Source organism: Bos taurus, chromosome 13 (genome assembly GCF_002263795.3).
Source record: "Bos taurus isolate L1 Dominette 01449 registration number 42190680 breed Hereford chromosome 13, ARS-UCD2.0, whole genome shotgun sequence".
Lineage (NCBI taxonomy): Eukaryota > Metazoa > Chordata > Mammalia > Artiodactyla > Bovidae > Bos > Bos taurus.
In genome coordinates, this window is record NC_037340.1 from 43732488 (window position 1) to 43759535 (window position 27048).

Genomic DNA, 27048 nt, shown 5'->3' on the forward strand with positions numbered 1-27048 from the left:
ACTGAGCCACCTGAGAAGCATTATAAGAAGCTAAATATAATACTGTAAGTTTTTAGTTTATTTTCTATTGAAGTATGGTTGAATTATAATGTTGTTTCAATTGTGAATGTACACAAAAGTGACTCAGTTATACACATCTATACATTATTTTTCATATTCTTTTCCATTATGGTTTACCATAGATAAATATCGTTCCCTGTGCTACACAGTAGGACTTTGTTGTTAATCCATTCCATATATACTAGCTTGCACTTGCTAACCATAGCCTCCCAATCCAACCCTCTCCCAACCCCTTGACCCTTGGCAACCATCAAATAACACTCGATAGCTTACAAAAAAACTTATGCTAAGTAAAAAATAAGTATACAACCTGCATATTGAAAATAATTTCAAATTATAAACAGACACACACTTTTGTATAAGGGAGTCATGAAGGTATGAAATAAAATTTATATTTTATGGCAGAAATTTAAATATGAAAAATTCTTCTGTGCCCTTTGCACCCCTTTCTGCTCACTGTGGGCTGTGTGTCTGCATTATACAGGTACGGGACCTCTTCCATCAATGTGAGGACCTGCTCATCTGCATTATACATGTACTGGACCTCTTCCATCAATGTGAGGACGTGCTCAACCATAAACAGCCGCATTCTCCCAGCATCAGTAAGACAGCTTCTTAAAAGACAAATTTCTTCTTGATCTTACAAGGGGTCATATGACTCAACACGATGACACTTATATGTGTATTATGTACACTGTCAATAATATGTCTTTTCATGTAGAGCCCTCTGTCTCCAAAACTTACATCCCTCGTGCCTTGACTTCTAGAAGAAGAACAGCCATCAGAGTTTTCTGGGTTATAGTTCTCAAATTTAGCTTGAATAAAATTTTCTATTTCTTTCTTAGATTGACTGATTCATTTTCAACAAAGGAAAATGCACCAAATTTATTAAATGGGTTAACCAGGTTATCTTTATTTTCTATCTTTTCCCTTTTATTTTTCAAATTATTTTGTTAGGAAAAACTAGTACCCATATTTGAAATCTTGGTTATTTCATAAAGAATTTTTAAAGAAAAACAATCTTTCAAAAGTTCAGGCACTTCTTTTAAACACCTCCACCAAGTATAGACACGCTCTTCGTAGCCCTAGAAGCAGACGTTCAGGTAGAAGCCATGGTGGACAGCTCACCCAGTTAATATTCTTCAGAAAATGGGTACTCAGGGTGACCAATACCCCTGAAAGAGAAGGAGGAGGATGGATTTATTAAATCTGTCTTGTTGTCATAGAGAGCATTACGCTGTGGATGCAGTCAGAATGGGCTCAAACTCGAAATCTACATGCCCCTCCTTTTCCCCCAGCAAGCACACACCAGGTGTCTGCTTCATGTGCGCACTGCACCTGCATGTCCAATCCCAACACTCACGTGTAACAGTTACTCCACAATGACTTATACAATATATAATTGCATACAATTTATATGGGAGCACAAGACCTAGGGCTGACTGTGGAGGTCATTTCAGACACAGGTGGAACTTTCGGCCCTAAGTGATGAGAATAATCACAGTTAAGGAATACCTTGCTCTTTTTCATAAACATTCAATGAAAAAATGTTGAGCATACCCAAAATACAGGATGCCTCCATTGAGTAATTACTATTAAGCTGAAGAAATACCACATACACCTAAATAATCATACCTATAACTTGTGATTTTCTTAGTTTATATGACAACACATTATTCATTCATTAGTATTATTGCTGTTATCTTTTCTTATGGCCTGATTTTTCTTTCTAACTTGGTCCTTTTCAATTCAATTCATTAAAGAGTGCATTGAGAGCAATTCCATGTGCCAAGAGTTGTGCTGTTGACATAAACCCACAAGGATGAGTATGTCTAGGAATTCACAGCATAATGAAGGAGAACACAGAACACACTTATAAGCTTTTGAGAACAGAAAAGTAACTTTCATTTAGCACTATGTCTTTTCTTAGAATCATGGTATACTTATAAACACATGCATATGTATACATAAATATCTTCTTTACAAACAAGAAGAGTTTTGAGATCTTTCATTTGAAACTAAATATTCATTTTATCGCTAATTTGTATTTGCTTCTCTCTAAACCTTTTCCAATATCTCTCTGTTTGATTAGCCCTGTTTCTCTTCAGTCCTGACATGCTCCTGCAGTAATTAGGTAGCTGGAATCCTAGGTTTGTGACTAAGTCAAAATCAAGGAGGTAGGGGCTCCCCAGGGGATAGACATCTGCTGGACAAAGGCAGCACTAGATTAAGTCTGGACTCAAGAAACTAGAGACCCAGATGATCTTACCAGGATGTGTCCTGCTAAGGACACAGCAGTCACTCTCTGGAGCATCAGTTAAGCTCATGATCTACTTGCAATTCATTTGGTGACATTACAAGGATGAGGAAATGTGTTGTAACAGGGGGGAAAGGGATGGATTTGGATGAAATGGATGGTGTCTGAGTACAAGAAATGCCCATTAGGGAGAAAACCATCAGACAGTAGGAGGAGCGGGTGGAAGCAGGCCCACTGTGACTACTCAGCAATGATGCCTGTTGGGCTTTGTGGACCCCTCTGCCAAAAAACATCAGCAATACATTTACAATTGTGTTAGGATAAACTTGGGGACTCCCAGGTGGCTCACTGTTAAAGAATCCACTTGCCAATATAGGAGATGCTGAAAATGTGGGTTTGATCCCCAAGTTGGGAAGATCTTATCCCCTAGATAAGAAAATGGCAACCCACTCCAGTATTGTTGCTGGGAAATCCCATGGACAGAGGAGCCTGGAGGGCTAGAGTTCCTGGGCCACCAGGAGTCAGACATAATTGACCATACACATACATTAGGATAAACATGAATGTAATCCAAGATGGATTATTACACAGTCCTTATTTATCATTTCCTCCTGATTCTAAAACGATTTAAAGGTGAAATATCCGTGCAGGTCCCTGAAAGAACAGTGGGCTGCAGGCACTGTGCTCTCTGCGTCTACTAGGTCTCTCAGCCCTGAGAGGAGGTACACCAGGCACAGGGATTACAGGCACAACGTAGTGAATTCACCACAATGTCAAATCTGGAGACCTTACTTATGCATTGTTCCAGGCCCCAATTACATTTCTATTAGTGGTAAATGGAGCCCTGGAGGAAACTTCTGGTCTGAGGTCTGCAGGAAGCCCTTGGTTTACTCCTATGCTGGAAATCAGAACATCCTCCCTAAAACTAAGTTTTAGGTAAGCTTATTCCTCTGCTGAGCTATATGCTAGAGAAACCAGTGTGTGTGTAATATATACAAGTCACTTACTGTTGAAAATCATAGTATCTTGTATTACGATTGAGGCCATCGATTGCTTTCATATCTTCCGGAGTCAGTTCAAAGTCAAACACCTGGAAGGAAGGAAGAATCACATTAACCTCTCCTCCAAGGAGCTGGCCTCCCCCTGGGGACTGGAGGACTTTCAGCTGGATGGAGACAAGAAAAGGGGACAGGGAAGCCGTGTCTGTCCTCAGCTTCCTGGTGAACAAGCCTGGGACCCTCTGCTGAGTTCTCACCTCTCCTTCCTACACCTTCTCCTTTTCTGTCCACCTTAAACAGATTATAGCACATCAGTCCCTTATCTTTCTAAGTGAATTATTTGAGACAGAAAATTAAAAAACAAATATCTTCTTTCAAAAACAAAGGGGCAGTTGGACAATTCCTACAAAATACCTGCATTTTACCACGCATTAAGCTGTTTTTCTTCTTCCCAACACCCCCTAAATATGATATAACTTTGAACTTAATAAGAATTGTAAGGGGGAGCCCTACCTCCGAAAACCTACCCAATAATCCTATATCAAACTTATTCATTATCTACAAGTAAATCTAACCCAAAAGGATTATGTAAAGCCTTTAAGGAAAAAAGTTATGAAATGTGCTTAAAATATTAAAGCACACCTAAATAATTAGAAATGCATCTCATAATCATAGCAAGGAAATCTCAATGTTGTAAAGAAATCAGTTTTCTCCAAAGCATTCTAGTGTTTCAATGCAACATGAACCTAAGACTTAAACATGTATTCTTTTGTGGGAGTTGGGAAAGTGATACTAAATTTACATCAAGGAACAGCTAGTGAAAAGTAGCAAAGATCTCTTTAAGGAAGGAGAATGTGCCATTCTGAAAAGCAAGACTTATTTTCCACTATAATAAGACAGTACAGAAAACTGAATTGTTAAATAGAAGAGAGGTCAGAAATGTACTTATGGACACTTAATATATGACAGAGTTGACAATGAAAATCTGTAGAAAAATATGGACCTTTAGATTTCCATTTTATTTTCATATCTTATTAGAAAATCAGTTTCAGCTATATTACAGAATCAAATTTAAATGGAAACAGTTTTTCAGGGGACAATTTCCCTTCCCCTTGACTTGACCTGAGCTGTAACCTGCCTTGGACAGTGATATTTGCATTGGACTGTGATATTTCCCAGAAGTGGTGAGTTAGTTCTGAGTCCAGACATGAAGGGGATTTTTCCCCACTCACTGACTGGGGATCATAGCATTGTGCTGAGATGAAGACCAGGTTAGTTGACCACAGTCTAGCCAAACATGTATGAAAAACTAGATGGAAAGATGTGCAGGCTACTCTTACAAGAGCCACATCCACCTGCTAAAGCAGAACTCCCGAGCTGCTCTGCACTGAACTGCAAATGCACGAGAGCCCAGACAAGAGGACAACAGCTGAGCTGAGTGCAGGCTGATCGTCAAACTATAGAATCAAGAGAAGCATATCTGATCTCTGCATTAAACCCTGAAACTGGGGAGAGTTTCTTGTACAGCTATGGCTAAGAGTACAATAATGGTCTCAAACATACAAATCAAAAGACAACTCAGCAAAAATGGGCACAGTCTTACATAGGAACTTTGAAACAGCAAAAGCTCACGGAGATTAAATGAAGTATAAAAATGAAGCTACATTACTATTCAGGGAAATGTAAAATAAAATCATGATAATTTAGAGGTTCAAGATCACTGCTGTGATGGTGTAGAAATGGGCCCTTGAAGAGTGATTAATTAGGTTATGATGGTGGGGCCCTCATGAATGAGATTTAAACAATATCATATTCATATAAGAGACTTAGGAGAGCGCTGTTGCCCCCTCTACTAAGTTAAGATACAAGAGAAGCCTGTGACCCGGAGGAGGGCCCTCACCTGACCACATGGGCACCCCGATCTCGGATCTCCACCTCCAGAGGTGAGACTACAAATTTCAATTGTTTCTATGCCACACAATCTGTGGTGTTTGTCAGAGCAACCTAGATGATCTATGGGAATCACATAACACAATTTTGTCAATTGAGAACAAAGAAAACGAGATGTCATTTGCACAAGGTGACAGAATAAATGGCTGATGTAACGCTGAAACAAAAATCTCTGTTTTCTGTCCAACCTGAACCCTCTCCAGCCATGCCACCTCTCCCGTTGCCACATCAGGAGGAGAAAATCGCCAGGAACACACAACACATTCATGCATGGGGAAGAATAGGTGACTTGTCTTGACTCAAGGAAAGTCTTGAGAGACAGACAAAGAATGACCCTTGTGAAGGATATTCCTTAGGAGCCCTCTGCCCGCAGCCCCACTCATCATCACCTGCATATTCTCTTTGATCCTCTTCTTGTTGAAACTCTTGGCCAGAACCACAACTCCACGTTGTACCTGGTAGCGAAGGGCAACCAGAGCTGGGGTCTGCTTGTGCTTTTTGGCAATGGCACAAAGAACCGGGTCCTCCAAGAGAACGGGGTTGTTTGAGTTCACCCTGGAAGGAAATTCAGAAATGCTGAGGAGCTGAGACTAAGTACTCAGTTTCTAAGGAGGCTTCTCAAACAGACCAAGTAGGTTCACTCTAGACCAATGCTTCTCAAAGCGTGGTCCATGGGCCAGAAGCATCAGCATCACCTAGGATCTTCCTAGAAATGCAAACTCCATGGCTTAACTGCAGACAAACTGAATCAGAAACTCAACTGTGGCACCTGGCAGTTTGCGTTTACAAAGCTCTCCCAGGCATTTGATGCATGCTTGTGAGTACTGCCAATCTTGTAAAAAATTTTTTCTGTTTTTACTTCTTAGTGGTTGTTTTTCTTTTATAATCACAACTCTAAAGTAAATACAAGGGAGTGAAAAGAAGATGAGATGGAGAAGACCAGGAAATTTTTAAATTTTCACTGTTCTCAAGTGTTGATAAAAATCGAGTAGTCCAAAGAGGAGAACTATTCATTTCATTGTTGTTTTCATCATGCAATACTCCTATAAATAAATGTTTACTAAAATAATTCAACTTGTTATTTTTTGATCATCATAGACCTGGGAGGTACTTAATATTATCCTGATTTTAGACATAAGGTAAGGGAAGCTTGAAAAGTTTAGTATTCATTAGTAATGTATTCATTAGTTAATAAATAAGTGAATCATGACTTAAGTTTATGTCTTAGTTCTCAACTATGGAATTATATATAAATTTATTGCAGACTTGCATTTTAACATTTTACAACAAGATACATGAAATGTAAAAATTGGCTGGGTGATGGATGGGAAGACAAAAGAGAAGGGTTTCTCCCGTCTCTCTCCTCTTCCCCTGCCAAATGAGAGTTATCTCCAGAGCACTGTTACATTAAGATTAAAATATTTCTTCAAAAATTGAGTTTTAGAGAATCTCTTTGTTGTCTTCAGTAATGTTCATACCATTCTGACAATAGTTGGGCTCCCAGAGCAGCATAAGCAACTAGGACAATATCATGTGACTTGCAGAACTCTAACAGTTTGCTCTGGTTGAGGTAAGGGTGACATTCCACCTATAGAATGGAAGATAGAAGAGTGTCAGTTTATATGAAAAGACAATATTAATATTACAAAGATTAAAAGCTTAAAAATGCTAAAGAAAAAACTGCATCACATCAAATCATAACTTAAAACATCAACCTTAAGTCATGATATATTTTTTTAATTTTATTTTATTTTTAAACTTTACAATATTGTACTGGTTTTGCCAAATATCGAAATGAATCCACCACAGGTATACATGTGTTCCCCATCCTGAACCCTCCTCCCTCCTCCCTCCCCATACCATCCCTCTGGGTCGTCCCAGTGCACCAGCCCCAAGCATCCAGTATCGAGCATCGAACCTGGACTGGCGACTCATTTCATACATGATATTATACATGTTTCAATGCCATTCTCCCAAATCTTCCCACCCTCTCCCTCTCCCACAGAGTCCATAAGACTGTTCTATACATTAGTGTCTCTTTTGCTTTCTCGTATACAGGCATGATATTTTTTAAAAAAAAATTTTATTGCGTCTCCTGAAAAGATAAAAACAAAAATAATGACATTCTTGAGAAGAAGCAACTCTAGGAACCAGATTTTGGTTGCCGAACACCACTGGACACCACCAGGACACTTGCCTAATTCCAGATCAGGGACAGGAAAAGAGCTGTCAGAATCACGGACATCAAACTGTGCCAGACAGCAAGAAATTGCACAAAGACTTATGGACAAATGACTTAAGGACAAAAGAACCACTTTGATGGGGAGCCCACTGGTGACATTTGGGTAGACTTGAGCATCAGAAGGAATCACGAGTGAAAACAAGTATAGCACACAGAGTAAATAAAAATCCCTGAAGCCCTAGTGATGAGAGAGGTGGAAAGAACAAAATATTTTCCTCCAGGGATGATGATTATTACAATAAATCCTTTCTCAGAAACTGATGATTAGTGACAAGGAGTTAAGTTTTTACCCTGTCTTGTAGGGATAAGTGTGGAGGCTTCCCCGGTGGTGCTAGTTGTAAAGAACCCTCCTGCCGATGTGAGAGATGCAGGTTTGATCCCAAGGTCAGGAAGATCCCCTGGAGGAGGGCATGGCAATCCACTCCAGTATTCTTGTCTGGAGAATCCCATGGACAGAGGAGCCTGGCGGGCTACAGTCCACAGGGTTGCAAAGAGTCGGACATGACTGAGCACATGCACATGCATACTAATTAATGTCACAAAACAACGATAAATACAGTGAATCTGTCAAAAGCTTGTCTAGATATTCTGGTAACAGAATACTTTAATGGTCATTCTCGGTGAAAAAACCTTGAGAAACATGGCTCAATGTGACATGGGAACCGCATAAGATACAGGTCAAAAAAGTGTTATAGATCTTTATTTATTAAATATAGAATACATAATAAATACATAAAATTAAATACATGTATATTTCCTGTTATAATCTTAACTCTTCTAATATCTGAAATTTTTCATAATAAATATAGGCAAAATTGATGTTAGAATCACATTAAAATTTTAATTTCTAAAATTGAAAACCATATATATAATTGATATATGTATATTTCTTGAATTATGTAAGCTACACTCGGCTTGCAAAGAATTCTGCTATAGGAGATTCTTTATCCTTGACTTCAAGTTGTACATTAGAGACATTATGATACATTTGAAATAAGACCATTTCACCAGGATAAAGATTACATTACATATATATCACATCTCACTTATATATGTAGATCGGTCAAACTTAGAATTAAACAGTGGAGAGATGGTCACCAGGGGATGGGAGGAAGGAGGAATCCAGATTTGCTAATCATGGGTGTGAAGTCTCAATTATACAAGATGAATACATTCTAGATCTGCTGTACAACACTGTATTTTAAACAACACTGTATTGTACTGAATACTTAAACATTCTTTATGAGATTAAATCTCATGTTAAGTTTTCTCACCACAATAAAGTAAAAATAGAACCAAAAATGTAAGAGTGCAGAAACAGACATAGACAAGTGTGCTTAACCAGTTAATTTTACAATGGACATTGATGGGAGAACCAGTCCAAGACTGAGTAAATGACCAGATGTGCTCTAAGCTAAGTAAATGTTCCTGAGTGAATATCTACAGTTAGTATCACCATAAGCCTTTAACTTAATCCATCTGACTTGACAGACCTTCATTGTCTCCAGCAAACTTTTCTGTTCTGTGCTCCATGATGAAGACCAATGAATGTAGAGACACCAAGACTAAGGATTCAGGCATCTAGACCCCACACAAACATTTAACACCTATCTCAGCTGATTTTTCCCTTTGTTATTTACTTCTCATTCTGTGTTTTCATGGTCTTCCTTCTTGTACACAGTTCCCTCTGAGGAACTTTCACATCTGATTAGTGATCACCCTTTCAGCTCAGGGAAAGGCCTCCTTCCTCTAAGTTCTGGGGGACTGGTTTAAGCCCCTTCACCCCCATAACCTTCCCTCAATTCCTACACAACTTAGTGGTAAGTCCTCCACATATTTTCCACCCAGATTTTATCAAAGATACTGTTATGGATTCTATTCACCACCATCCAGACAGAAGCTCTGCTCTCTGGAACCTTCTGTCCCCAAACGTCGGATTAACAGGAGGGGAGGACAGACAGACATCAGGTGCCAGGGCAAGAAGGAGGTTCTGAAGAGCAGGAGGCAGAGGAGCTGAGCTGCTCACCTGGTTGCAGACGGGCTTGTACTTGAGCCCCGGCTTGTTCAGGATCTTCTCTAGCTGCTTGTGGTTGAAGTTGGACACCCCAATGGACTTGGTCAGCCCTGCGTCCTTACACTTCTCCAGGGCCTGGGAGGGAGAGGTGGTGAACAGTCACTTGGAATGAGTGATAGATCAAGAATAAATGTTGGAAAAAATCTGCAAAAAGTGTCTCATGTCAAGAATTGACATTGATTTTAAGAAAGAAAAAAGGAGAAGAGGGTCATGACACAAGAAGAATCACCATCTCCTCGTTAGAAAAATCCCAGAGAAGACATATCACAAGGAAGGAAATAGATGCCTGTCTTCACTGTCCCATATTCTCCTCCACTGTTCTTCTCTGTGAACATTTCAGCAATGATTCCTCCCCACAACCCCAGCATCCCAGCCCTTAGGTTCATGAACTGCTGAGTTTGATGGTCCACAGCCCATTCTCACAGGTGGAAGAAATGAAAGAAATTCCCCCTCTCCTGGGTCCTCCTCTGGGCTAGCTTCTCCCCAGACTCACCTCCCACGTGTGACAGAGATCCACCGAGTCAAATATCAGTTTTCCACTTTCATCTTTTGGAACAAATTTATTCCCTGGCTGGAATAGAAGCAATCATTGTAGAGCTGTTACCAAATGATTTCTCCACATTTAGCTAGGCTGCCAGGCATGTCTAGACCAGGCACTAAACCTCTATGAGATAGGTAAAGCAATATTCTAGATACCAATATTAGAAAAGTGATTTGCAAATGGAGTTATGAGCAATGTCTTCAGGAGGCAGGCGCCGACTAATCTCTTACACCTAATATATGTTTTAATGAATATAATTTTCATACATTGTAATGGGGACTATCAGTGACTTATGTGAATTTTTTTTCTGCCCCTTATACTTTATTCTTGCAAAATGCCTCTCTTGTCCTGGGAATGGCAGTAAGTTACATGGCTGTATTTCCAGATTAAAGATTGCATACTTGACCTGGGCTAGATAATCAGACTTTCTTTTCCCTCTGAGCATCTGATGCGCTAGGACAGACACATGAACCAGCAAGACTCTGTTTAGGTGGATACGGAATGTTGAAGATCCAGACATGCTCTTAAATTTCACAAGTATGAACCTTGAGTTCCCCCAAGGCTATATTTGCCACCAATGGAACATGTTCAGTAAAGATAAAGCAAATGTTCATGTTCAGTAAAAATAAAGAGTAATGACAGGATAAGGGATTTTTTTTAAAGGGTTACATTACTGAAGAGTATTGCAAATCCTTAAATCTGTCCATGGCTGGGATATACATAGTCAAATAGACTCTTCTGCATAGGATGGCTTGAGTAGATTTCTGTAACTTAAAATCAAGAGTTCTATGTAATACATTTGTTGTTGCTGTTGTTTTGTTTTTGGCTACAGCTTGCTGGATCTTAGTTCCCAGAACAGGATTGAACTCCTTCCCTCAATTTAACTTGCCTCAGCAGTGAATGCATGGAATCCTAACCACTGGACTGCCAGGAAATTCCCATTGTGGTTCTTTTTTTTTTTAATCTCAGTTTTATTTATTTATTTATTTTTTTACTTTACAATATTGTATTGGTTTTGCCATACATTGACATGAATCTGCCATGGGTGTACATGTGCAGTTCTTAATGGCTAAGTGCATTCTATAATCCTCATTGTGAAGTCAGGCAACAGTGTAGGCAATGTCTCTCAAGTCCCTCTAAAGGTTGGGAGGTTTAGACCCACCCAGAGGGAGCACCACCAAATCTGCTCCTTTTGAAAGAGTGAAAGGGGGAACAACTCAGACTGTGCAAGTGTGAGGCAGTGTCATTGCTCACCACTCTGTACCAAACTGTGTTCATAAAATCCGGAAGAGATTCAGAAGTCATAATCAGGGCTGTGTGCTAAAAATGCCCATTTATATTTTATCAAGTTTTTGAGCAAAGCATATGAGATTATTGTTGAATGCCTTTCTCTGGGAGGCATGTAACAGAATTAAGGATTCAAGGAAGCTCAGTAAAAAGACAATCAGAAATGATTATTTGGGGGATTCTACTCTAGTGTAATCATCTCTTCAACCTACTAAGAAAGTCTTAAGTCAACCATCCATTCAAGTTTATAAGCACTCTGAGGCAAGAAAAAAAAATACATATGATTGAATACAAAAGCAGATTGCTAACCTTCAGAGACACTGGAGAATGAATAATATAGAGATCGACATAGTCCAGTTGAAGATTTTGCAATGACTTTTCCAAGGCTGGTCGGACCAACTCTGGTTGAAGGGAATTGCACCAAAGCTGCAGAGGTTAAAAAAAGGAAGTTTTATGAAATGAACGCTGTAGCTAATTTTGTCTGACTCATTTCACTCAATAATTAGACATTTTCTATTTGTTAGAAATGGATGACCACTAAAAAAAAATGCCCCTTTTCTTCTGGAGTTCAATTTTAAGTCTAATCTACCCATGTAAACTACATTGTTTGAATTTATCATCACTTCACTATTCACAAAAGAATGAAATGAATTGAAATATAAATAACCTTATCAAATAATTACCAAGCCCATCATCTGAATTATGTTTGAAAGAGTGTCAGAGGACACACAGTCTAATTTGATCAAACAGTCAATTTTCTCAGAATTAATTAGCATTACATAATCTAGGGGACCTAACAAAAGCAGAAGATAGTAAGAAAAGGTGGCAAGAATACACAGAAGAACTGTATAAAAAAGATCTTCACGACCAAGATAATCACAATAGTGTGATAACTCACCTAGAGACAGACATCCTGGAATGTGAAGTCAAGTGGGCCTTAGAAAGCATCACTACGAACAAAGCTAGTGGAGGGGATGGAATTCCAGTTGAGCTATTTCAAATCCTGAGATGATGCTGTGAAAGTGCTTCACTCAATATGCCAGCAAATTTGGAAAACTCAGCAGTGGCCACAGGACTGGAAAAGGTCCGTTTTCATTCCAATCGCAAAGAAAGGCAATGCCAAAGAATGCTCAAACTACCGCACAGTTGCACTCATCTCACACGCTGGTAAAGTAATGCTCAAAATTCTCCAAGCCAGGCTTTAGCAATACATGAACTGTGAACTTCCAGATGTTCAGCTGGATTTAGAAAAGGCAGAGGAACCAGAGATCAAATTGCCACCTTCCGCTGGATCATGGAAAAAACAAGAGAGTTCCAGAAAAACATCTATTTCTGCTTTATGGGCAATGCCAAAGCCTTTGAATTGTGTGGATCACAGTAAACCAAGTAAAGTTCTGAAAGAGATGGGAATACCAGACCACCTCACCTGCCTCTTGAGAAACCTGTATGCAGGTCAGGGAGAAATAGTTAGAACTGGACATGGAACAACAGACTGGTTCCAAATAGGAAAAGGAGTACGTCAAGGCTGTATATTGTCACCCTGCTTATTTAACTTCTATGCAGAATACATCATGAGAAATGCTGGGCTGGAAGGAGCACAAGCTGGAATCAAGATTGCAAGAAGAAATATCAATAACCTCAGATATGCAGATGACACCACCCTTATGGCAGAAAGTGAAGAGGAACTAAAAAGCCTTTTGATGAAAGTGAAAGAGGAGAGTGAAAAAGTGGGCTTAAAGCTCAACATTCAGAAAACTAAGATCATGGCATCTTGTCCCATCACTTCATGGGAAATAGATGGGGAAACAGTGGAAACAGTGTCAGACTTTATTTTTGGGGCTCCAAAATCACTGCAGATGGTGATTGCAGCCACGAAATTAAAAGATGCTTACTCCTTGGAAGGAAAGTTATGACCAATCTAGATAGCATATTCAAAAGCAGAGACATTACTTTGCCAACAAAGGTCCGTCTAGTCAAGACTGTGGTTTTTCCAGTGGTCATGTATGGATGTGAGAGTTGGACTGTGAAGAAAGCTGAGCTCTGAAGAATTGATGCTTTTGAACTGTGATGTTGGAGAAGACTCTTGAGAGTTCCTTGGACTGCAAGGAGATCCAACCAGTCCATTCTAAAGGAGATCAGTCCTGGGTGTTCTTTGGAAGGAATGATGCTAAAGCTGAAACTCCAGTACTTTGGCTACCTCATGCGAAGAGTTGACTCATTGGAAAGACTCTGACACTGGGAGGGATTGGGGGCAGGAGAAGAAGGGGATGACCGAGGATGAGATGGCTGGATGGCATCACCGACTTGATGCACATGAGTTTGAGTGAACTCTGGGAGTTGGTGATGGACAGGGAGGCCTGGCGAGCTGCAATTCATGGGGTCACAAAGAGTTGGACACGACTGAGTGACTGAACTGAACTGAACCTAACCGAACCTAGGGGAAGGTGCTTTGAACATATTAACATGTGCAGAACATAATTCTACACACTTTGGCTAGATCTTCTGTAATATACAAAGTGACGCCCTAATGCTCTCTTACTGATACAGCTGAGATGTGAGAGTCAGAATGTGAAGAAATTTGGGAAGTCTCCCAGATGATAAGGAAACTATAATCTAATCATATTTCTTTCTGTTTGATATATTCAGTTCAGTCGCTCAGTCATGTCTGACTCTTTGTGACCCCATGAATTGCAGCACACCAGGCCTCCCTGTCCATCACCAACTCCCAGAGTTCACTCAAACTAATGTCCAACAAGTCGGCAATGCCATCCAGCCATCTCATCCTCTGTCATCCCCTTCTCCTCCTGCCCCCAGTCCCTCCCAGCATCAGAGTCTTTTCCAATGAGTCAACTCTTCGCATGAGGTGGCCAAAGGATTAGAGTTTCAGCTTTAGCATCAATCCGTCCAAAGAACACCGTGGCAGATTCATGTCGATGTATGGCAAAATCAATACAATATTGTAAAGTAATTATCCTCCAATTAAAATAAATACATTTATATTTTTAAAAATTAAAAAAAAACTTAAAATAACTCTAGTGGTAATAGTTTTCATAAAATTCAAATTCACTAGGATATGAAACCAATTGTAACTTTAAGATTCGCTGTTAAAACTAGTAAAAAGTTACTCTAAATTAAATCAAAGAAAGACAACAACAACAACAAAAAAGAACACCCAGGACTGATCTCCTTTAGAATGGACTGGTTGGATCTCCTTGCAGTCCAAGGAACTCTCAAGAGTCTTATCCAACACCACAGTTCAAAAGCATCAATTCTTCGGCGCTCAGCTTTCTTCACAGTCCAACACTCACATCCATACATGACCACTGGAAAAACCATAGCCTTGATTAGATGGACCTTTGTTGGCAAAGTAATATCTCTGCTTTTGAATATGCTATCTAGATTGGTCATAACTTTCTTCCAAGGAGTAAGCATCTTTTAATTTCATGGCTGCAATCACCATCTGCAGTGATTTTGGAGCCCCCAAAAATAAAGTCTGACACTGTTTCCACTGTTTCCCCATCTATTTCTCATGAAGTGATGGGACAAGATGCCATGATCTTAGTTTTCTGAATGTTGAGCTTTAAGCCCACTTTTTCACTCTCCTCTTTCACTTTTATCAAAAGGCTTTTTAGTTCCTCTTCACTTTCTGCCATAAGGGTGGTGTCATCTGCATATCTGAGGTTATTGATATTTCTCCCAGCAATCTTGATTCCAGGTTGTGCTCCTTCCAGCCCAGCATTTCTTATGATGTACTCTGCATAGAAGTTAAATAAGCAGGGTGACAATATACAGCCTTGACGTACTCCTTTTCCTTTTTGGAACCAGTCTGTTGTTCCATGTCCAGTTCTAACTATTTCCTCCTGACCTGCACACAGGTTTCTGCATACAGGCAGGTGAGGTGGTCTGGTATTCCCATCTCTTTCAGAACTTTACTTGGTTTACTGTGATCCACACAATTCAAAGGCTTTGGCATCGCCCATAAAGCAGAGATAGATGTTTTTCTGGAACTCTCTTGCTTTTTCCATGATCCAGCAGATGTTGGCAATTTGATCTCTGGTTCCTCTGCCTTTTCTAAAACCAGCTGAACATCTAGAAGTTCACAGTTCACATATTGCTGAAGCCTGGCTTGGAGAATTTTGAGCATTACTTTACTAGCGTGTGAGATGAGTGCAACTGTGCGGTAGTTTGAGCATTCTTTGGCATTGCCTTTCTTTGGGATTGGAATGAAAACGGACCTTTTCCAGTCCTGTGGCCACTGCTGAGTTTTCCAAATTTGCTGGCATATTGAGTGAAGCACTTTCACAGCATCATCTCAGGATTTGAAATAGCTCAACTGGAATTCCATCCCCTCCACTAGCTTTGTTTGTAGTGATGCTTTCTAAGGCCCACTTGACTTCACATTCCAGGATGTCTGTCTCTAGGTGAGTTATCACATTTTTGTGATTATCTTGGTCGTGAAGATCTTTTTTATACAGTTCTTCTGGTATTCTTGCCACCTTTCCTTAATATCTTCTGCTTCTGTTTGGTCCATGCCATTTCTGTCCTTTATCGAGCCCATCTTTGCATGAAATGTTCCCTTGGTATCTCTAATTTTCTTGAAGAGATCTCTAGTCTTCCCATTCTGTTGTTTTCGTCTATTTCTTTGTGTTAATCACTGAGGAAGTCTTTCTTATCTCTCCTTGCTATTCTTTGGAACTCTGCATTCAGATGCTTATATATTTCCTTTTCTCCTTTGCTTTTTGCTTCTCTTCTTTTCACAGCTATTATTTGTAAGGCCTCCTCAGACAGCCATTTTGCTTTTTTGCATTTCTTTTCCATGTGGATGGTCTTGATCCCTGTCTGCTGTACAATGTCATGAACCTCTGTCCATAATTCACCAGGCACTCTATCTATCAGATCTAGTCTCTTAAATCTATTCTCACTTCCACTGTATAATCATATGCGATCTGATTTAGGTCATACCTGAATGGTCTATTGGTTTTCCCTACTTTCTTCAATTTAAGTCTGAATTTGGCAGTAAGGAGTTAATGATCTGAGCCATAGTCAGCTCCAGATCTTGTTTCTGCTGACTGTATAGAGCTTCTCCATCTTGGCTGCAAAGAATATAATCAATATGATTTCCGTGTTGACTATCTGGTGATGTCCATGTGTAGAGTCTTCTCTTGTGTTGTTGAAAGTGGGTGTTTGCTATGACCAGTGTGTTCTCTTGGCAAAACTCTATTAACCTTTGCCCTGCTTCATTCTGTATTCCAAGGCCAAGTTAGTCTGTTACCCCAGGTGTTTCTTGACTTCCTACTTTTGCATTCCAGTCCCCTATAATGAAAAGGACATCTTTTTTTGTGTGTGTTAGTTCTAAAAGTTCTTGTAAGTCTTCATGGAACTGTTCAACTTCAGCTTCTTCAGCGTTACTGGTTGGGGCATAGGCTTGGATTACTGTGATACTGAATGGTTTGCCTTGGAAAAGAACAGAGATCATTCTGTCGTTTTTGAGATTGCATCCAAGTACTGCATTTCAGACTCTTTTGTTGACCATGATGGCTACTGCATTTCTTCTAAGGGATTCCTGCCCACAATAGTAGATATAATGGTCATCTGAGTTAAATTCACCCATTCCAGTGAATGGGTTTGATTCATTAGCCCATACTAAATCACACTGCTCTGTTAGGTTCAGAGAAGTAAAGTGACTTTAAATTAAAATTAAAATTTGAACACAGCAATGATGAAATAGTTATAATCACTCTCTCTTTTGGGAGGGGGAAGAGAAGAGGATACTAGATTTAAGATGTAAATATGTGCAAAAAAATCTGTATCAATAGACAACATTCACCTAACTATGGATCCTATTACCTAATTGTCACCTTCACACAATCACTTGCACATATGTGCACACACACACCACACACAGCACCTTTGAAGTGTAGAATATGTCTTCTCTCTTCACAGTGCCATCTGCAATCTTGCTTCGAATGGCCTGGCCAACCTGCTCCTCATTTTGATACAAATGAGCACTGTCCACATGGCGGAACCCAACCTCTATAGCAAATTTGGTGGCCTCCAGGGCTTCACTCTTAGGAACCTACATGAGTAACAAAGGTAGAAATTGAATATCCACATGATTAAGAGATTGCTAAGGCACGAGACTGATCATCCCAAGAACAAACTTTTCTTCATGCATTTGGTTCATTCTGCAAGTGTGTGGTGATAAACCCATGCCAGTTTCCCTGAATATTCCTGGTCAGTGATTAAATGGACATTCCAGGTGACCAGTGGTTGATCACAGGCATCAGAGGACCCAAGCTGTCTCCAGTTTCAGTGATTTGCTGATACAATCCAATGGACTCAAAATAAAGTTGTAATCATGTATACAAATTATACTGTGAGATGTCTGAGGAAAAATCAACTAAATTATGAGGGCATGGTAAAAGCATCAAAGGGCTTCCCTTGTGGCTCAGCTGGTAAAGATCTGCCTGCAATGTGGGAGACCTGGGTTCGATCCCTGGGTTGGGAAGATCTCCTGGAGAAGGGGAATGCTACCCACTCCAGTATTCTGGCCTAGAGAACTCCATAGTACATGTCCATGAGGTCACAAAGAGTCAAACACAACTGAGAGACTTTCACTTAAATTCACTTGAAAAGCATCAAGAAACCAGGTGAAAGCTTTTGAGACCTCAGTATACAGGTGAAGCCACACAGAATACATCTAAAACTATCTATTCAGGTTTAAAAAGTGATGTTCTCATATAGCTATCCATTGTAAATGATTACCACAATTAAGCTACCGGAAGATCCATAACCTCACATAGGTTACTTTTGTGTGTGGTGAGAACATTTAAGATTTATTATTATTAACTATAGTCACCAAGCTCTACATCAAGTCTCTGGCCTTATGTATCTTCTAACTGAAGGTCTGTAGCTTTGATCAGCATCTTTCCATTCTTCAGAACCTTGTCCTCAGTTTCTGAGCACTATGTCTCTGCTCTCTGCTTCTTCTTCTTCTTCTTCTTCTTTTTTTTTTTTCCTTGAACTGTGCATTTATTTCAAGTTTAAGATTTTCTTTTATACTTTTACAGAAGCATTAGGTCAGAGGTTTGACATTTTCAGTTCCCCCTCACCCAGATTTATTATCTCCATAAATCATTGTTGCCCTTCAAACAGAGTTCCTGCTTCAGCGATTCTCTCTCTGAATCAGCTTTACCATCTATTATCTACTTCCTTTTATGTGTCTTATAGTTAACTTGTGATTACCTTGTAACTCATGCTACATTCCTTAGTTTATTTCTTATCTTTCTAAATCCTGTTTGCCCCTAACATCCTGAGCTCACTATCTCTTAAAAAGGCTTCTAGCTATAGTATCTCTAAAATTCCTAACCTCTATAAGCTATAGTAAAATATACTAACATTACATTAAAACATTCCTTAAATCTTTAACTTCTAACTATTTTAATTATTTCTAAGCCCTAAATTCAGTAAACTCCTTTGCCATAAACATTTTCCTCACAAATAGGCTTAAGATAGCAATCCCTCCCATGGCCTCAAGCTGCGGCCTATGTGCTCATCCTGGAACACTCTTTTGTAAAAGTCCTTAGACAAATGTCAATGATTAACTTCATGAATTATTCTCTGAGCACAGCTGCAGAAGGCTTTGTGCCTTCTCATGCTCCTCTCAAGGACAATAAGCATTTTAATATTCATTTTCAGTCAACTCAGCCGAGGAGAGGAAAAAACAAGTCAGAATCACAAGGTCTAACTCCTTCACCCTGGGTCCGTACCTGTGGGACAAAGAGAGGGGGTTGGGGCCATGCCTCCTTTTTGTCAGTAATGCCTAACATGGCTCCCGACATCTCCCCCTTTTTTATTTTTTAGAGCATAGGTATGAAACTCAGTAGATAGAGCAGAAACACTTTGGTTGAGTATTCTGAAAAGGCACGGGGCTATTACACAAATCAGAACTAACAGGCATAAGCACATGGCCGTATTAATCATTATTGTAGAAAAGCATCCATGGGAAAGATACCTCTGCATATTTTCAAAGAGGGAATTAGAAAGCCATTGAGAAGAAAAGTCAAACTCCACCTGCTTCATATTCTGAATATCCTGATGTAACTTAGAAATATCAATACTAAAATCTGAATGATTCCAGATGCCTAAAATATGATCCCTAATGCATTGCCAAAAGTGCATGGACTCATTCACTTGTAGAGGGGTAACGAACATCCATTTAAATTCAGCATGGCACCTTAGAGACAATTTAATTTTTAAGTTTGTAATTTCTTGCCCCATAAGCAGAATTGCTTCTTCTAAAGCATTGACCTTATTTTCTATTTTCTTATCTATAATTTCCTGCATAGTAAGAGCTACGGAGACATTTTTGAACAGATGATCGACAAATGAGGCAGTATGCACTTCTTTTGACAGGGCAACAACAGAAACCATAACTGATGCAATTATGGCAATCAAGGCAGTTATTCCCACAACCAGAGCTCCAACGAATCTCTTAGGTCAAGAAATTAAGCTATTAAATTCATATAAAACTTTAAATGCATAATCATCAAACCACTGTCCCTCTAATTTTACAGGAACCATCAAATACGGTGATTGCTTTACAATCATCATAGCCTTATAATTACTATAATCATTTCCATAAACATAATTTGATATAAAACAATTCACACATTTGACGCTCTCTGCTTCTATGAGTCAATTTTTTTAGATTCCACCTATAAAAAGATCATGAAATATTTGTTCTCTATGCCTGGCTTATTTCATTTAATGTTCTCCAGGTTCATCTGTGTGGTTGCAAATGGTGAGATTAACTTTCCTTTTGAGGTTGACTAATATTGCATTTATGTTTCTATAATTCAGAATCTTTTACTTTCAAGGAAGTAGATGCTTGGTTTAACTTTCCTCTGTTGGGTCTCAGTCATGGTTTTCCTTAAGATCACTTGCCTTATGGGATGTATTAAGGAATGAACAAATAAACCTCAGTAATAACCTGGACCCTTCCCTTTCCTCATCACACTTTGCACTACAAGTAAACAAGCCCTATCTTCTATCTGAAAAATGTCTCTGAATATTGTCTTATGTTTTATAAATTAGAAAAGTGAGACTCAAAGTTTCAGGACCAGTCCCTTGTCACAATTACATGCTCTAAAGACAAGATGGACAGCAAACTTTCTGGCATCAGGTCTAGAGATGTGTCCATTAGCACCTCTTATGCCTGAGTATTGCAGACTATAATAAAAAGAAACTGAATTCCTAAGAATTCAAAGTTGGATATAAGACAGTAGCTTATCCCTTCAAATGATACTAAAACTTCCATTAGAAGTTTCCAAGCAGAAACAGAAGTACAAGGCAAAACACAGCTAGTGTGTCTTGCCTGGCATGGAGCAGGCACCTCACAGTAGAAAAGCAATTCTTCCCATTAGTTTTCAGTCACCTCATCTTCAGGAAATTTTTTCTCAAATACTTCTCTGGGTCATGTCTTTTTGGAAAGAAGAAAGAGTTCTTTAATTAATGAAATATACAGAGAAACCTGGCCATTGCAATCTCCCTCAAAGCAAAGTAGCTGACAGTAGTGTCCCTGACAGCCTCACCTCTTCTGATAAGCTGGGAAAGAGACAGAAACTGGAGGGGAATCCAGAGTAATCTGCAGGTGAGCACAGTCTCAGACCCTGATACAGAGTGGAGACTGGATGTTCTCTCCCGGTTAGTGAAACCATGTGATCCTCCCAGGGTCACACAGGAGCTCAGTGCATGACAACTCAAGTCCCCTTCTACTCATGTCACATCCACTACTATTTATATTATATCTCAACCCCAAACCTCTACTCTTACCTCCTCAGGTGCATAGGTTCCAAATCCCAGGACAGGAATGAAGTGGCCATCATTAAACTTCACCCTCTGGCTTTTGGGATCCATTGTTTGTTGCTCCTCTGAGTAAGAAGACTCTGATTTTTCTCTTCTGCCTTCAGAGGTTATAAATAACAGGAAGTTAACATGCCAGCTGCACTGTCCAGTGTCAGCAGATACATTGTAGGAGGAGGAGCATGGTTAAACCAATACCTTTGGAGGTAAAAGATTGAAGTCAGTTAACTTGTTTGATGTTTTTTTTTTTCTTATCAGTATAACCTTACATATCATATAATGATGAGGTGGGCTAACAATTATTGACCGTATGTTACATGGAAACTTCCACATAACAATCATTTCATTTTTCTGATTATGAAGCCCAATCTTGATCCAACATCAACTGAAACAATTATCTTATAGTATTAACACCCACACATATACAAATCACACAGTTTAAAAGTGTTTAATATTAATAAGCATGTTTCAAAATGTAATCCCTTAATAAAGAATCAAAACATCAAATGAAAAGAAATTTGCCTTTTTGTATTTCCCTCCAGCAAATTATTTTTCTTTACAGACCTGAGAAGGGTGAAACCCTGAAAAGGATACTAAAGGCAGGCATTTTGGCAAAGTGCTTAGTGATGTGTGCTGTGCTTAGTTGCTCAGTCGTCTCTGACACTTTGCCACCCCATGGACTGTAGTTTGCCAGGCTCCTCTGTCCATGGGATTCTCCAGGCAAGAATACAGGAGTGGGTTGCCATTCCCTTCTCCAGAGGATCTGCCTGACCCAGGGATCAAACCAGGGTCTCCTGCATTGCAGGCAGATTCTCTACTGTATGAGTTACAAGGAAGTCCCCTTCAGGGAAGGCTATGTACTATATATCTATATCTATATCTATATCTATATCTATATCTATATCTATATCTATATCTATATCTATATGTAGGGCCATGGACAAAGGATTAAGGGTGGAGACATAGACAAAACCATGTATTAATAAAACCCTGGGTAGAACTGGGGTGTGGTTTTGGGGAAGTCAAGGCTATGGTTTTTCCTGTGGTCATGTATGGATGTGAGAGTTGGACTGTGAAGAAGGCTGAGTGCTGAAGAATTGATGCTTTTGGACTGTGGTGTTGGATAAGACTCTTGAGAGTCCCTTGGACTGCAAGGAGATCCAACCAGTCCATTCTGAAGGAGATCAGCCCTGGGATTTCTTTGGAAGGAATGATGCTAAAGCTGAAACTCCAGTACTTTGGCCACCTCATGCGAAGAGTTGACTCATTGGAAAAGACTCTGATGCTGGGAGGGATTGGGGGCAGGAGGAGAAGGGGACGACAGAGGATGAGATGGCTGGATGGCATCACTGACTTGATGGACGTGAGTCTGAGTGAACTCCGGGAGTTGGTGATGGACAGGGAGGCCTGGCATGCTGCGATTCATGGGGTCGCAAAGAGTCAAACACGACTGAGCGACTGATCTGATCTGCTCCTGGAACAGGCTGAGGGGTAGCCGAACACTGCCCAGGCCTCAGCCAGTTTACTGGGCAGCCCGTGTGCCCCCTGGCCCACAGATGCCCCCTCATTGCCTCTGGATCCAGTTCACTCCCCCTGAGGTGAGGGCTGCCCATGCTGGGCAGAGTGGGAAGTGGGGTGGGGGGTACAGAGCCAGCTCAGACCAGCAGGATGTCTGGACGGGGCAGGGCGGCCATCAAAGAGGGGCCGGAGGAACAGGGTCTGGGGCTCTGACGGTGTGCCAGAGCTGCACCACAGGCATGGCCGCCCACACCAGGGGCTGGTCCAGCACGCCTCCCTCCAGCTCTGCCACCCTCTGGGGCAAAGGTGCCAGAGTTGGGGAGAGGGGTGCATACTTACAACGTGGAACCAAGTTAAGACCAACAGTCAGGGCTTCTGCTTAAGTGCCTCGGGACACGCCTGGTCCAGTAGGGTGTGGACAGCCACAGAGCACAAGAAAAGCCTCTGCTCACACTTGGCTCTGGATCTAGCCTCCCTCTCAACTTCCCACCATGCTGCCAGCTGCCAGTACACCCTGGGGAAGCCATGACCTTGGCCCACTCTGCTCCAACTCTGTCCCAAAGCCTCTAAGCACACAGACTGCACAGGGACATGTCCACACAAGGACACCCCTGCAAGACTGGTACAGGTAACTTCTTTCACACAGTTGGAGGAAGTTAAGCAAATTGAGAAGACAGAGAAATTTGTTTCAAGTTAAAGAACAAGAAAAAAAAAAAAAAAAAGCCCTGCAAAAATAGCTAATAAGACAGATAACTCACCAAAATAATTTACCATATTTCAAAGAATTAGTAATAAGAATACTAACTTCACAAGGGAAAAGAATAGATGAACACAATGAGAGTATTAAGAAGTATGCTGCTGCTAAGTCGCTTCAGTCATGTCCGACTCTGTGCGACCCCATGGACTGCAGCCTACCAGGCTTCTCCGTCCATGGGATTCTCCAGGCAAGAACACTGGAGTGGGTTGCCATTTCCTTCTCCAATGCATGAAAGTGAAAAGTCAAAGGGAAGTCGCTCAGTCGTGTCCAACTCTTAGCGACCCCATGGACTGCAGCTTACCAGGCTCCTCCGTCTACGGGATTTTCCAGGCAAGAGGACTGGAGTGGGGTGCCATTGCCTTCTCCCATTAAGAAGTATAACTAGAAAATATTAAAAACAATAACCAGTCAGAACTGAAGAATATGATAACTCAGAGAGAAAAACAAACTAGGAGGAAATAACAGCAGGCTAGGTGATACAGTGGAGAAGGCGATGGCACCCCACTCCAGTACTTTTGCCTGGAAAATCCCATGGATGGAGGAGCCTGGTGGGCTGCAGTCCATGGGGTCGTGAAGAGTTGGACGTGACTGAGCGACTTCACTTTGACTTTTCACTTTCATGCATTGGAGAAGGAAATGGCAACCCACTCCAGTGTTCTTGCCTGGAGAATCCCAGGGACGGGGGAGCCCGGCTGCCGTCTATGGGGTCACACAGAATCGGACATGACTGAAGTGACTTAGCAGCAGCAGCAGCAGGTGATACAGAATTCAGAAGTAATCTAAAAGATACCATTATTGAAATCATGCAATAAAAACAGCAAAAAGAAAAGCAAATTTTAAAGAAGATAATAGTATAATGGGAGGGAGGCTCCAACGGGAGGGGACCTCTGTATACGTGTGGCTGATTAATTTTGTTGTACAGCAGAAACTAACACAGCATTGTAAAGCAATTATCCTCCAATTAAAAAACTGAGAATAGTTTAAAGGACCACTGGGACAACATCAGGTATACTAACATCCACATTCTAGGAGTCCCAGAAGGAGGAGAGAGAGAAAGGGGCAGAAAAGACATTTGATGAAATTCTGACCCCAAATAACCAGAACCCAAAGAAGGGAAAATTATCCAGGTGCAGGAAGCACAGTCTCAAACAACATAAAACCAAAGCTGCCCACACCAAGATGTATCACAGTCACAACGGCAAATGTTACAAAGAGAGAATTCTCAAGGCAGCAAGAGAAAAACAACATGTCACAGACAAGGAAAACCACATCAGATTATTGGTTGATTTTCCTGCAGAAACTATGTAGGCAGAAGACTATGCCGTGATCTTTCTGAAATACCAAAAGGAAAAAAATGCAAGATAACCTACAAGATTATCATTCAGAATTGAAGGAGACCTAAAAAAAACTTCTCAGACAAGCAAAAACTAAAAGAATTCATCAATAATAAAATAGTCAGAAAAAAAATGTTAAAGGATCTTCTCTAAGTGGAAAAAAAGATGCCACCAAGAAGTAAGAGTTTATAGGAAAGGAAGAATATGACATCAAGAACACAATATGTGTGAGAGGAGAGTAAAAAAAGCAGATCCTTTAAAATGTGTTTGAACTTAAATGGTTATCAAATTAAAATGAGGAAATACAGCTTGAATTTAACACATATGGACCCCACAGGAATCACCAGTCAAAAATCTACAATCAATACGCAAAAACGAGAGAGAAAGGAACACAAGCATACAACTAAAGAAAATCTTTAAACCACAAGTTGCTGTTGTTCAGTTACTCAGTCATGTCTGACTCTGTGACATGATGGACTGAAGCGTGCCAGGCTTCCTTGACCTTCACCCTCTCCTGGAGTTTGCTCAAACTCAAGTCCATTGAATCGGTGATGTCACCCAACTGTCTCATCCTCTGTCGGTCCTTTCTCCTCCTGCCTTCAATCTTTCCCAGCACCGGGGTCTTTTCCAATGAGTTGGCTCTTCACATTAAGTGGTCAAAGTATTGGAGCTTCAGCTTCAGCATCAGTCCTTCCAAAGAATATTCAGGGTTGATTTCCTTTAGGATTGACTGGTTTGATCTCCTTGCAGTCCAAGGGACTCTCAAGAGCCTTCTCCAGCACCACAGTTGGAAAACATCAATTCTTCAGTGCTCAGCCTTCTTTGTGGTCCAACTCTCACATCTGTACTTGACTACTGGAAAAACCAAAGCTTTGACTATACGGATGGACCTTTGCTGACAAAGTGATGTCTCTGCTTTTTAATCCACTGTCTAGTTTTGTTATAGCTTTTCTTCCAAGGAGCAAGCGTCTTTTGATTTTGTGGCTAGAGTCATTGTCCACAGTGATTTTGGAGCCCAAGAAAAATCCAAGTGATTTTTGTCATTATTTTCATTTTTCCCCATCTATTTGCCATGAACTGATGGGACCGGATGCCATAAACTGTTTTTGAATGTTGAGTTTTAAGCCATATTTTTCATTCTCCTCTTTTACCTTCATCAAGAGGCCAGGCAAAGAAGAATAAAAGAACAGCACAAAACTAGGGGAAAGAAAACAGAAAACAAGTAACAAAATGGCAATTAGTACAATCCTATCAATAATCACTTTAAAAGCCAGCGGAATAAACTATCTGGTCAAAAGATGGATTGGCTTATTGATTTAATAATAATAAAACACAAATCCATCTATATGCTGCTTACAAGAGACTCACTGCAGAGCTGTGTCTTTAGACACAGAGACTGTCAGCAAAGGGATGAAAAAGACATTTCATGAAAATGAAAATGATGAGACCGTGGGGGATGGCAATACTCATATCAGACAAAATAAACTCTAAAATACAGTCTATAACAAAGGACAGAGAAGAGCAGTACAGAGTGTTGAAGGGGTCAATGCAGAAAGAGAATATAACGGTTAACATATATGCACCAGGATGTTGAGGAGTATAATTGATGCTATTGCTCCATCAGCATGGCATTTCGCCTTGAGTATGTCTGTGATTAAGATCATTTTTATTTTTACCTCTACTCTTTCGCAGATCTCAGCCATGGGCAGTTTTCCATGCTTTGGAAAGGGACAGCAGTTATTGTTTTAATTAATTTCTGAAAACCAGGAGATCACAGACTCTTTTTTTTACCTTATTTTCTGCAGGACATACAGTTTCTGTGGCAAATAAATGCTGAGGTACAGAAAATGCCATACCTTTTTATTGTTACATACATGTGACAGTAAATCTGGGGTTTGCTGGATGGTGAGTAATGAATGAATTGTCTTCCATTGATCCACCAGACCTGTTGTGTACATTAGACATGTCATGTATCCACAAAGTCAGGGTTCTTCCTTGTTCAAAAAGAGTTTTTGAACAAATAATAAGATAAATTATTTGAATTTCTGTATATTAGAACAATAGTCCTTGATATCTGTTTCTACTGTGAATGCCAAAATTCACATGAAACCTTCCAGATACTGTCTAAGAGAGACTCTTTTTGGTCTGGAGAATAAGCAAAGGGTC

The 27048-nt window shown here is 40.2% G+C and overlaps 1 protein-coding gene across 2 annotated transcripts; it reads right to left on the reverse strand.

Annotated features, from left to right (window-relative positions):
• Positions 1-944: 944 nt before the first annotated feature.
• On the reverse strand, positions 945-21358 carry LOC782922 (prostaglandin F synthetase II-like). 2 transcript variants are annotated; one of them, NM_001166224.1, is given in 9 exon segments: positions 957-1235; positions 3325-3407; positions 5655-5820; positions 6744-6853; positions 9534-9656; positions 10075-10152; positions 11719-11835; positions 17318-17485; positions 21244-21333. In NM_001166224.1, coding segments are annotated over 9 exon segments (972 nt in total). In that variant the 5' UTR covers positions 21328-21333; the 3' UTR covers positions 957-1192.
• Positions 21359-27048: the final 5690 nt, after the last annotated feature.